Source organism: Pecten maximus, chromosome 6, assembly GCF_902652985.1.
Source record: "Pecten maximus chromosome 6, xPecMax1.1, whole genome shotgun sequence".
Classification (NCBI taxonomy): domain Eukaryota; kingdom Metazoa; phylum Mollusca; class Bivalvia; order Pectinida; family Pectinidae; genus Pecten; species Pecten maximus.
The window spans coordinates 16375276-16389091 of NC_047020.1; the positions used below are offsets into that span (position 1 = coordinate 16375276).

Here is a 13816-nt window from a genome sequence, read left to right on the forward strand (position 1 = left end):
ATGAATTATGATTTTATAACATTTTAAAAGATACAAATAATGCTCCCTTGTTATATCATATATCTATATTAAAACAATGACTAAATAAAATATTGCACTTAACAATTCATACGCTGTATACAAAACTATATTTTGTTTGACCTATGACCGGAAAAATGGCTTCCAAGTGTCTCCTGTCCAGATTAAGTTTGGGATCAGTTCGTAGTGTTAAGGACTTCGTGGTGAGTATCAAAGGAAACATAGCAGTACCTTTAACTTCAAATTGACGATGTTATATCAAAAATGATTAAAAACGTTAATGTAAGAAAGAAAGTTGTAAAAAATTGTAATGATTGTCAAGGACATATTCTGTTTCGTCATCAAAATTAAGCTAACCATGCAAATGTGTTTGGTTTGGTTTGTTTTTGTTTAACGTCCTGTTAAGAGCCAGGGTCATTTAATGACGTGCCAGGGTTTGGAGGAGGAGGAAAGCTGGAGTACCCAGAGAAAAACCACCGACCTACGGTCAGTACGGTACCTGGCAACTGCCCCATGTAGGTTTCGAACTCGCAACCCAGAGGTGGAGGGCTAGTGTTAAAGTGTCGGGACACCTTAACCACTCGGCCACCGTGGCCCTATTTTCTATGTAGATCTGAAGCATTATATAACACTGCACTTAAAAATATATTGTAACTTCATGTTTTGTTTTTTTCAATTTTAGACAAAGTCGTGTTTCAACAACAAAAATAGTCTTTTTCTCTTAATTAGGTTGGATTAAATCTTGCCATTTTTGGACATCATAATGCATGTACAGTACAATTATTATAATATTAGTCGTTTCTATCATAAAAATATCAAATGTGATATATTGGCCATACTTTGTAGCTCATGATATTAATCAATGATTCAGTTTTAAAGATTACACGCCGGCAAGAAACTTATGACGGGTGCCTTGTAGCCTTAACTTCCCAAGGCAAATTTACACTGTGCAGAATGTCAAATTTTCTTTGTTAGGAATTTGATTATATTAACCAGCTAATTATATATAAATTGCATTTTAATTATTTATGATGTTATATATGTTATTACCTCTTTTTCATGAATCCATTCTTAAAAACTTAACAGAAAATGGGGGTCCGGTAAATACAAAATGGAATTTAAAGCAAAAACAATCGAAAAGGTATTTGCTTCATACTTTATATACTGTATTTGTTACGCTTGGTACACACCCTCCATATTTTTAACAACCAATGCCGCCATGTGCGAAATAGGTTACTTGAAGCAATGGAATGATAAAGCAAAGTATTTTTTGTGGCAATGCAAATCATTATTAATAATTAGGCATGAATTAGTGATTCGACTGTATATATTATTAATACACAAACTGTAAGTACACACTGTTGTCATCAAGTTTAGAGTTGTAAATACTGATATTATTGTATTTTTCTCTCTGCCCTGATCATGATAAGAGGGCGGAACATGCGTAGTGTCAAATAGGGTTCGGTGGCTAAATGCCAGTTGGTGCCAGAACCAAAATAACCAGAGACCTTAAAGTTAGCTGAGGTAAGCTACCACTATATAGGCTAAAAGGAAATTTCAGCTAAGCTAGATCCATGACCTTATACATGTACTCTCCACTTTTACATTACTCCCTCCTTCACAAAGTCTTTGCCCAAGAAGACAACAAAGAAATTAATCCAGATTCTTTAGTTCCAAGGAAGCCTCTCATATATATCAGTAGCTTTTACTTGGTGTGGTCATGATCATTGGCACCAAATCTGTAATAGAAGAATTAACAAAAAATACCCTGCCTGCACTGGGGCTCAAACTAGCAACCTCTGGCTCTCAATTTAGGCAAACATTCAGTAGGTACAACAATACTACTAGGCTAAAGGAAAACTCCTCCTAGACGGAGCTAGTAAGCTTAAGGTGACCTAGCTATATTACTTCATGTAAACAATCCAGTTTAAGATGCAGATGTACATAAACTATTATTACACCCAATTGGTGTTACCAGTAATTACGCATTCATCAGTGCTAGATAACCTGTAAGTATAAATTCAGCTATAATCTTCCTCTGATGAATTAGACATGTATTATTATAAGCTATGTATATATACGTATACCAGTAACTTTAGTTCCATGTACAGGTGACTTGCATTGTAAAAATGCTTCTACATGTAGTGTATCGTATGCAGCTGTCCGTATATGTGCAGTTGTCAGATGTTGAGATGGACTGTATAAATATGACATTACCTATAGAGATAAAGAAGGAGGTGGCTATATAGATACATCTGTGTTTCATATCAATATTCTGTCTGATTTACAAAATAAGTGATATAAGTACTAGTCCTAATAAAGGGATGAAGTGACAATTAAATATATTGCTTTACCAGACCAAGTAAGAATACTGGCTAGTTATATATAATTTGGATAACTTATTGTAGATAGGTCTGTCAGAATTATTGTAGATAGGTCTGTCAGAATTATTGTAGATAGCTATAGGTCTGTCAAGTATTGCTTACACTACTCTATTTAAAGTCCAGTCATTTTATGAACAACATTGGCCTATAACCTCAAACAAACTGCTACTGAATTTTTGTTTTTGATTGATAATTATATATTAGTATTATAATAGAAAGAAATCAAAGTTTCTTAGCTTTCTACAGGATCAAGGAAAGAAGGATCACGTACAACATGGCTGTTAATAGGACGTTAAACAAAAACAAACCAAAGATCACAACCGAACTTCATTCATTATTTGGAGATGAATTAACTAAGGTGGCATTTTTTGCTTAGAACAACTGGTAAACAAAATATTTCTACAAAGTCAGTATCAATAATGATGTTGATTAATTAAATATTCTCATCTTATATAAAAGCTGGTATGTTCGACAATATTCATGATGTGTTATATTTTTTCAGTGTGGGTAATTCCAATTAATATTTTGGCTAATCTGGTTTGTACACAGATCGGTCTTGCAATACATGTACAGTTAACTTCCCCTTTTCAGTGTTATACAAAATGTTGATATAAAACTTCAAAGTTGGTCCAGTAAGAAATCATTCTAATTTTCCTGATTCTTTTTCAGGCGAAAAAAAAAATCCCCCAAAAGTTGATATTTTGTAGACTTTTTCCCCTTTATAAAGTATGCCAATCTGTATGAAAAACCAAATATGAGTTCTTTTACAATTAGTTTGAGGTTAAACCATAAAATGAATGGACTGTATCACATATTATATCTATCAATTCTTTTATGATCGAGGGAAAAATATTATTTTCTTTAGTTTTGTTTGCAAATTTCAGATACCATCAGATGTTTTAGGGGCATCGTGTTGTGAGAAGTTTCGACACTATACAACTCTATCAGAGAAACAGAAGGATAAGATCGCATCAGGACCAGACTTCGAAGATTTTGTAACAGGAAATGTAGATGCCTCACATGAACTCTCCCCAAATATCAAAAGGAAGAAGGGAGAGAGGTATGTTTCTTCAATTGATTTATAAATGAGTTTATAAATGACATTTAGGTAAATTTTGAGGATTAGTGATTTTGCGAGATTTAATATTATTTCACAGTGCAATAAAAATGGTCAATTGTTACGGTACTTTTCAGGCTACGTTTGCCTCCATGGCTGAAGACAAAGATTCCCATTGGGAAGAACTACCATGGATTGAAGGAGGATCTCAGGGAACTCAAACTTCACACAGTATGTATCTAATAATAGACAGTGTAATACAGCTATTGAAATATTAATGTCAGATGTTATAGAAATTGTTTTAGTTCAGCACTTGTACACTTCCTTGGTAATTTACCATTTTTTTCCCAGGAAGCTATTAGCGACCTAAATTTGGTATTCCAGAGATTATATGGCATATAATTCTAAATTATGGCACACAAAAAATAATCACTGAAACAGGTTGTTAATGTATCTCTAATGTCCTGATTATTTTAGAAAGAACAAAGAGCTATATATCAATAAATGACACAAGAAAGTGCTGATATGATCATGGATATGGGTTGTGTTATGTGATTATTCTGTGAGGTACATCAATGTAAGAATATTAGAACATGGTGAACATTGTTTTTCTCCCTACAGGTGTGCGAGGAGGCCAAGTGTCCAAACATCGGGGAGTGCTGGGGAGGAGGAGAGAGTGGTACTGCCACAGCAACCATAATGGTGGGTATTCTTACTCAATTGTGACTCCAACTATTGTAGAAAGCTAATTTTCATTTTATTTTTAAATTTTATTTCATTTAATACTTTCATGCTTTTGTGATTGATATGCTAATTATCATGTAGATATTTTTTGTGTACAAAGTGTGCTAAAGTCTCTCTGAGTTTGATATACCGCATCAACAATAGAGCCGGGGAGATCTGCTGAGATGTCACAGCTATGAATTAGTCAAACGTATCTAATTGATACACAATGAGTGAACTATACAATGCATACACAAATGTACTGTAACAGTATTTCACATTGCATCATTTATCCACCAGATTCCAATTATATAGTGTTTATGCAATTTTTGATATATATGATTTTGTGAATTTGACTGGAAGACTTCTATGATAAGGAGTTGTCTTTCTTTAGTTAGTGTTGTTCAAATTGTTTTGGCCCGAACATTTACCCATTGTTTGTAAACAGGTATTGGGGGACACATGTACCAGAGGATGTCGTTTTTGCTCTGTGAAGACATCTAGAAACCCGCCTCCCCCAGATCCAGAGGAACCTCGTAATACCGCAAAGGCTATCACCTCCTGGGGACTGGATTATGTTGTCCTCACCTCCGTAGACAGAGATGGTGGGTCAGAGATCATGCTTCGTTAATAATCATTAACTTTAAGAGTTGTGCTAATCAAAGAGATTGTACAGATCTACATCAAAACATTTACCATAGTACACTAAACAAATATATTTATTACTCTGTCTATAATTATAACCTGTTACATGTAGCATTTATTACTCTGTCTATAACCGGTTACATGTAGCATTTATTACTCTGTCTATAACCCGTTACATGTAGCATTTATTACTCTGTCTATAACCGGTTACATGTAGCATTTATTACTCTGTCTATAACCCGTTACATGTAGAAAAGTATACACATGTTCTTTCATAATAGGTTTCCTGGTTTAACTTTATTTACAGTTAAGACAACAAATCTATGACTTCAGTATAAAGTGTCACAGCGGTATCGTTTTGACATTCTGACCTTTATTCTAATTCCAGATTTGCCAGATGGTGGAGCAGCACATTTTGCTCAGACAGTTCGAGAAATAAAAAATAGGTCAGTTATTTCAGGAAATGTATTTCTGTGATTATGTATATTATTTCAGTACACATGTACTGTTATCTATCTAGAGATTATACCTGTTCATCAGAGGTATAAGATGTTTTGTGATTACGTATATTACTTTAGTACACATGTACTGTTATCTATCTAGAGCTTATACCTGTTCATCACAGGTATAAGATGTTTTGTGATGAGACCTTGTCCTTTTGGGCCTGTAAGTCTATGTAAATGTAATGGAGTTAGAATTTAGACAACTCTATTCTCGAAGTTCTTATTTTATAATTGGACTAAAGTGCACCGAAGAGGTAAGATTTAGATATATTTTGGTGTTAATATATTGTAGAATAACAATTATTTATGGCTAGGTTTAGTATTGTGACAAGTGCATTCTCACCTATCCAGCTAGCACTGTTTGTTTATTTGTACATAAGTTATACAGTTCATTATGTTACAATACTGGTTTACTTCGGTGTTTTGATACAACCTCAGTGTCAATAATAAGCTTGTAGCATGGTGTGATTAGCGTGCATACCATTCAAACATTATATAGACAAAGATGTAAGATCGGAAAGCTCCGGCGGGAACATAGACGGCGCTACCTTCGGTCTTCAGAGGGTATATAAAGCTCTGGAGTGCTCTGTTCTGAGCACTGGTACCTGAAGCTGGCTGTGACTGTGAGCAGCGGTGCTTTCTAGCTGTTGTGCGTTTGTTGGTCGGTGTTGTACAAGTTCTGTCCCTTTGAGCGGGCAGGCGTACAGGCATAGTAGTCCGGTGTTGAGTACTCATAGAGTACTGGGTCCCTAAGAAAGCTGTACATGACATGCTCCTATATACTTTATATATTGATAGTTGATATTTAATGTTGCTTAAGTAGTGAGCAGATATAGGTAGAGACGTTTTGCCCTTGCTCTTCATGTAGTATTGATATCTGTAATCATTGTTAGTCAGTTCTGCTCAGTAAGGGTGTGTGTATATATTATTGCTACCATTCTTTGAGCAAGGCATGCTCAGAATATATTTTTGTAAATATCGGCACTTTTGAGCACCCTGGTTAAAGCACCTATAAGCGATCCCAAGAAGTAACATGGGTATGGACCCCTGACATGTTACAGTATCATACTCTGTGGAGAGTAATTTGATTGTAGAGCTGTTTTTGTAGAATATATATATTTCTCCTTTGTCTTCTGTTAACACTCGCGAGCCCAAGAATATGGCCCGCTGTATCTCACTGCATTTTGTAAGAGGCAACTAAATGTGGGCCCCCCTGCAGGGTTGGGGTGTTTTAATGTTTTCTGTCCAGGGGCCATTGGAGAGCCCTCAAATAAGATCCACTGTATCCCACTGCATGCTGATCGTAGAAGGTAACTAAAAGTGGGCCCCCTGAAGAATCAGGGACTTTCATTCGTCCCTTCTATTTAGGGGACATTGAAGAGACCAAAATAGATATTCTGTCCCCATTACAACACTTTAAATAGGATCTTAAATGTTTTCTCATTTCCTCTCTGCTCTGTCTTTCTGTACTTGTTGTAAAAGGTGTCTCCCTATGACCCTGCCTATTGCAAGAATGTTAAACACCTAAAACAAAACTAAACTTAGAAAATTAATAAACTCATTTAGAAGTTTCCTCCCCACCCACCCCTCAAAACAAGAAAAAAACAAAAACCACAAAACATTTATCTGCTCAACAGGTTTACTACACATTTGATTTGTCTTATTTGAGTTGTGGCATCATATACATAATATTGATATAGGTGAAGTTTGTGTATAGTAAACTTCTTATTTCTATTGCAGTAAAGACATGCTGGTAGAATGCCTGACACCGGACTTCCGTGGTGATATGAACTGTGTAGAGATTGTGGCCGACTCTGGTCTTGATGTGTATGCACATAATGTGGAAACTGTAGCAGAATTACAGTGGTAGGTCATGTATATTTGCAGCCATCTTTGATTTTGACAATTGAAAATTGTTAACGCTATTTCAAAGAAAGTACTGAAGGGATCTTTCTCATATTTCATTTGTAAGTTCCCCTTGGTCCCTTGTTTTGCACATAGCATTCAGGGACTGATCAGAAAACAACACGGCCGACAGGCAGCCATCATTGATTTTGACAATTGAAGTTGTTATCGCTATTTTCCCAAAAAGTACTGAAGGGATATTTCTCATATTTCATATGTAAGTTTGTCTAGGTCCCTAGTTATGCATATTACATTTTGGAACTGATTAGAAAATATTATGGCTGACAGGTGGCCATCTACGATTTTGACAGTTGAAGTTTGTTATCGCTATTTCTCAGAAAGTACAAAAGTGATCTTTCTCAAATTTCATATGTGCGTTTCCTTTGGTCTAGTTATGCATATATGTTACAGAATTATGAGGCGATATATCACTAGTCTGTGAATTGATTGAAACTTGTTAATTAGGCCATTTATTTTGTAGTAACTGGTCATGGTCATAAGATCAATTACTTTATTGAAAAGGGCTGCTTATGACTTACTGAAAATCTGTATCACTAAGTCTCAATTTGTGATGTGAAATTCAGGCTACACGTATATGTAGTTTATGATTTATTAATGCTCTTTATCTGGAAAGGTAAGAAAAGAGCAAACACTTGAGCAGTTGCTGGGAATGTCAGGTTTAATGACTTACGATACTTCAGATGGTATTATATTTTGAACTGTTAAATAAACTTTTTCTATATAATGTATATATGTACACTGTGAAAATCACTACATGTACTAAGTTCGGCTAATTCGACAGTATCGATTTGTGTTTCTCAGGAAGCTGCGAAATGAGCCAATCTGTGCTGTTGTGGTTGTATCTATGGGCAAGACACTTTACCTTAATTACTCAGGATGGCATGTAATGGGCCTCCTGTATATTGTTCAGTGAGAGAGACTGAGGAAGTCACCAACTACTACAAGGAGACCCTGGCTGTTCACCAGAGATAAACCCAACAAACAAATATTTACCAGCTACATTTCAGATGTGATGGTGATCTCTGGTTAAGATATTGGATTGATAATAGGTTCAGTAACAACCTTTCCTTTACCGGTATTCTCAGTACTTGCATATTGTATTTAGGCTTTGTAGACCTGTCTTGGATTGTAGTGATATACCATGGTATGTTAGATATAATCCTCTACTTGTTTTCAGGCTCGTCCGAGATCCACGGGCCAACTACAAACAGTCTCTCAAGGTTCTAGAACATGTAAAGACATTCAAACCAGACATGGTCACAAAGACCTCCATCATGCTGGGCCTTGGAGAGACAGATGATCAGATCATGAGAGTTCTAGAAGGTTTGATAATCAAACTTATTATTGCTCAGATGTGGAATCGTAATGAGTCTACAGAATTAATTGAGTGTTTAGAAGTTAAATTGAATTAGGGCTAGGTTTAAGTTAATCAAATCTATATATTCAAGTCACTTTTCATCATATAATCAAGAATTTAAGTGAAGTCTGTTAATGAATAACCTGATTTTCTATGTCGTCATCATAACATCATATTTATCATCTAATGAAATGTAATTCACGACACTGTGACATCATGTTAAAATAACTAATATATATAGCTTCCATAGAATTTACATAAACATGTTGACACTGGTTTATAAAGACTATAAAAGTTCTGTTTTACCCCAGCTGAAGTACATTTAGTCTCTGACAAGAGGTTTACAGATGCATTGATAAAAAATGTATATTGTATTCACCATTGGCAGATTTAGCCTGGTTATCTGAGCATTCATCATGCCCTGGGTTTTCAGGGCATCCAATGAAATTGAGTCTCACAAAAAAAGTTTTCCAAACAATATTCTACTTTGTTCTACAGCTGGTTAAGGACATGTCTCCACCAAAGGTGAATACATAGTTATGAGGTCTTGGCTAGCAAAGATCGCTTGCTACATGGAGTATTATTAAAATATATAGGATCCATGATATTTCCTCACAAAAAAATTTTAAACTTTCTTTTACCTTGAAAACTACGCAAGAATTGGCATTTTTGTATGTTGAAAATTGGTAGGTCATTATTATTTGAAAGCCCATAATGGGTTGGCTAAAATAATTGTCAGTATCTCCCTAATTATGATTATGATAGTGAAAAAATTAGCTTAAACGTCAGAGTTCATGCTTAATACATTCATGTAGTTGTTTCCCTGAAAACCAAAAATTATGGTAGAGTTACCTCCCCTTCTATGTAAACCTCTCCTCTTGGTTTTCAGATCTTAGGGAGATAGATGTTGACTGCCTGACATTGGGCCAATATATGCAGCCAACTAAACGGCATTTAAAGGTACATCTTTTCTGTAACAGTTGATTGGCATAAAAAGGCTTTATAAAGTAACAGATGTGTACAAACAAAATAATTGAAAGTTTAAATATAATTTACACTTTATGGGTTTGTCAGTAAGATAATTGTTGCAAGAACTTTGTCAAAGAAATCTTAAAACTTTGTTCAATGTTTATCAATTTGTATAAACTTTGTTGAAAACTTTTTAAAATGTCTTTGTTTTTCCAGAAGTGTTTCATATCTCACATAAACAAAAAAAGGAGGGGGGATAATGTTGCTGTTTGGAATTATATGATCAATATTTTAGAAGATTATTTTAAAGGATCTTCTAATATCTTTCAAAAGAAATTTACAAAATAACAGTGAAATGTCATTCCATGGTTATAATACATGTTCTGTCCTGTGTTATTACAGGTAAAAGAGTATGTCCATCCTGACAAGTTCAAATACTGGGAGGAGATTGGAGGTCAACTTGGCTTTGCCTACACAGCTAGTGGTCCACTTGTCAGATCGTCCTACAAAGCTGGTCAGTTCCTGTGTTCTAAAATTTTTACTTATCCAGTTGATAGGAGCATCAGTATAACTTGGGCTTATACCCAGTTGATAGGAGCATCAGTATACATTTGACTTATACCCAGTTGATAGGAGCATCAGTATAACTTTGACTTATACCCAGTTGATAGCAGCATCAGTATAACTTTGACTTATATCCAGTTGATAGCAGCATCAGTATAACTTTGACTTATACCCAGTTGATAGCAGCATCAGTATAACTTTGACTTATACCCAGTTGATCGGCATTTGATTGGAGCATCAGTATAACTTTGACTTAAACCAAGTTGATAGCTATATATATATAGGAGCACCAGTATAACTTTAACTTTGATAGGAGCATCAGTATAAATTTGACTTAAATCAAGTTGATAGGAGCATCAGTATAACTTTGACTTGTATCCAGTTGATAGGAGCATCAGTATAACTTTGACTTATATCCAGTTGATAGGAGCATCAGTATAACTTTGACTTAAACCCAGTTGATAGGAGCATCAGTATAACTTTGACTTATACCCAGTTGATAGGAGCACCAGTATAACTTTGACTTATACCCAGTTGATAGGAGCATCAGTATAACTTTGACTTATACCCAGTTGATAGGAGCACCAGTATAACTTTGACTTATACCCAGTTGATAGGAGCATCATTATAACTTTGACTTATACGCATTTGATAGGAGCATCAGTATAACTTTGACTTAAACCCAGTTGATAGGAGCATCAGTATAACTTTGACTTAAACCCAGTTGATAGGAGCTTCAGTATTGTAATAAATCCAGATCCTGTGTTTTCTTACATTCTCGTTCTCTATTTGTTCTTTCTTTCATTTCAAAATTCCCTGTGCTACGTTATTGTACATGTATTGTCATAATTTTCCTATAACATTAAGTAACTGATGATTTTGCCATATCTTGTATATCACATTAATATAATTTTTTTTTTACATGTTTGCAACAAGACAGAATTTACATTTGTTTCCCTATTTTATCAATACATTATCTAGGATAAGCTTTACTAAAAACATATTCATTTCTTAAAGTCTCTCTGATATAAAGAATGATGGTAATCCAGTAGTATTTGCTTGTCAGCTGAAAGGCCATAAGGCTGTAATACTGAATGTAAAACCAGCTTAATAAATAACCTGATAGGCCTTAGACTCCTTACATAGTTATACCCCCGCAACGAAGTTAGGGGGGTATACTGGAATCAGGTTGTCTGTCCGTCCGTCTGTAGACACGCTTTGTCCGGACAACTCCTAAACCGAAGGGCCAATTCCAATGAAACATAACACACATATTAATGATCATGTGTAGATGTGCATGCCACTTTTTTTTTCTCTCAAAATTATGGTTGCTATGGCAACTGGTCACTATAAACAGGTTCTCTGATAAGAACCATAATTTTCAGATTGTCCGGACAACTTCACCTAAACCGAAGGGCTGATTTCAATGAAACTTCACACAAATATAGAGGACTATGTGTAGATGTGCATGTTTTTTCTTTTTCTAAAAATTATGGTTGCTATGGCAACTGGTCACGATAAACTGGTTCTCTGATAAGAACCATAATTTTAAGATTGTCCGGACAACTCCTCCTAAACTGAAGGGCCGATTTCAATGAAACTTCACACATATATAGAGGACCATGTGTAGATGTGCATGTTTTTTTCTTTTTTTTTTCAAAATTATGGTTGCTATGGCAACTGGTCACTATATTACTGGGTTATCTTAGTTAGCCTCTAATTAAGAGTTCCAATTCACCATTGACCCGTGCAGATTGCGGGGGTATTAGTCAGCCATCCTGGCGACAGTTCTAGTTATATATAATATTATGGTAGCTTTCCTGACTGTATATACATATGGTATTATTTAGAATGAGGCATCAGGTGAGAAACATTCAATAAAAGGTTTTCAAAAAATTTAGTTTATCTTTTCCAAAAACAAAAACATTATTAACATGAAAACTACTTTAATGAGTAAGGTTTATTTATCTAAAAAATGGGTTGTTTTTTTTCTATTTTGTTTCAAGTGTTGTTATTTGTTGTCTGTAGTTAGTTTGCACCACCTTTTTTCCAGGAGATATGAAGTGTCTTTTGAGTTAGAGATGAAAAATGTTAACTTATACAAAGTTTTGGAAAGAAAAGACTTTTTCAATATTTTTCATTTTGTTTTCAGGGGAGTTTTTTCTGAAGAATATTCTAAAGGCCCGGAAGGAAGCAGCATTAGCTACTTGAAGTTTATCCTGCCACCTGGTGGAGGAAAGTCCAAAAGTCATATGACCATACTCTGATGCACTCATGTGTAATATCTGTGATGATCTATTGAATTATTTATATGGTCTGTGATCAGGATCTTCTAATGGACTGCTGTGATGAAAAAAATATGGACATCCCGTTTTCCATGAATCTCAGGAATTGGATATGATTGGATATGGCCATTAATATTGATTGAAGGTCAACACTGTGTTATATGAACTAATACTTGATCTATAACTGAAGGCTTTAAAAATTCATAAGAATTATCTTAGCTGTTTGACTTCAATCATTATTGAGAAGCTTAAAGGAGTTTTATTTATTTATATAAATGTTACCTATATGCCAGCACATTGTTGACTTGTACAGCTTTTTCACATGCTACAGTAAAAAAAGTCAGTTGTTGGTATGGTAATGGATATTGATTGATGGTCACTGTGTAAATTACAGATGTCTGATTTTAAAATGTTAAACAAAAGTGTACTGTCTTATTCTAAAATATTTAGCAAAAGTGTTCAGTTCAGATAGTACATGTCAAATTCTGAACCGTTCCCTAACCCTAAGTCTAACCCTTCTGGTCAGTCACCTTGGATCAAAATGATAAATGAATTTCTATGCCATTTTATAACAGTAAAGTGCACAAGCTGAGATACAAAGATTATTAGTCTCTTGAATTAGAAAATATTTATCAATGTTGACATGAAGTTATGAATGATCTCCTTTCATCGAAACAATTTGTTAACCTGAATAAAAATATCAAAGTGTTTAATTTGTTTTAACCATGCATATTTACAAAATTTTGTCATCTATATTGCAAAAATGTAAAATTTATTTATATCAACTTATATTTATCACTCTGGTCTGGTTTAAAGTGCACAAGGTGTTTTACTCTGGGAAGAAACCGGAGTACCCAGGGAACCCACTTTGTCGGACAGGTGACCCCTATACCTTTTCACATCCAATTGGGGAATCCAACCCAGGTCATCTTGTTGTAAGGCAAGTGTGCAACCACTATGCCACCTGATCACATCTATAAAGATGTAGGTCTTCAGAGAAATGTCATTTATGGATAAAATTTAGGTAATCCATCGTTGGATAGAGGAAATATTTGGGGAGGAAAAGGTATAGAAGTAAGAGATAAGTGGTAAAACATTAACAGAATCGGTTTGGTTACAGGGTTTTAGTCTTCATTTTGGTAATCCTAACCTAACTTGCAACTGCCGTTAAACCGGGCACAGCCACTGGTTAGATAGCATAGGTTGGGGACTCTCTCCACCTTTGTCAATTTGGGCTTAGGACTTATGTATGTATTATGTATGATTATGAGGCAGAGCCATGTACATGTAGGAGGTAAACCAGTATCTAGCTAACTATATGTAGCTGAAAGGAGTACAGAATGGAGTAAAATGCCATGGATTTAGTAAGTTTAGGTAATAAAAAT

The 13816-nt window shown here is 34.8% G+C and overlaps 1 protein-coding gene across 1 annotated transcript; it reads left to right on the plus strand.

The window, feature by feature from the left end:
- The first annotated feature begins 118 nt into the window (after window positions 1-118).
- On the plus strand, window positions 119-13144 carry LOC117329103 (lipoyl synthase, mitochondrial-like). Its single transcript, XM_033886834.1, has 11 exons — window positions 119-221; window positions 3287-3462; window positions 3597-3690; window positions 4081-4161; window positions 4631-4787; window positions 5216-5273; window positions 7071-7196; window positions 8434-8579; window positions 9503-9573; window positions 9985-10096; window positions 12299-13144. Exons 1-11 carry the CDS (start codon window positions 144-146, stop codon window positions 12355-12357), a joined length of 1158 nt encoding a protein of 385 aa, XP_033742725.1. The 5' UTR covers window positions 119-143; the 3' UTR covers window positions 12358-13144.
- The last annotated feature ends 672 nt before the right edge of the window (window positions 13145-13816 follow it).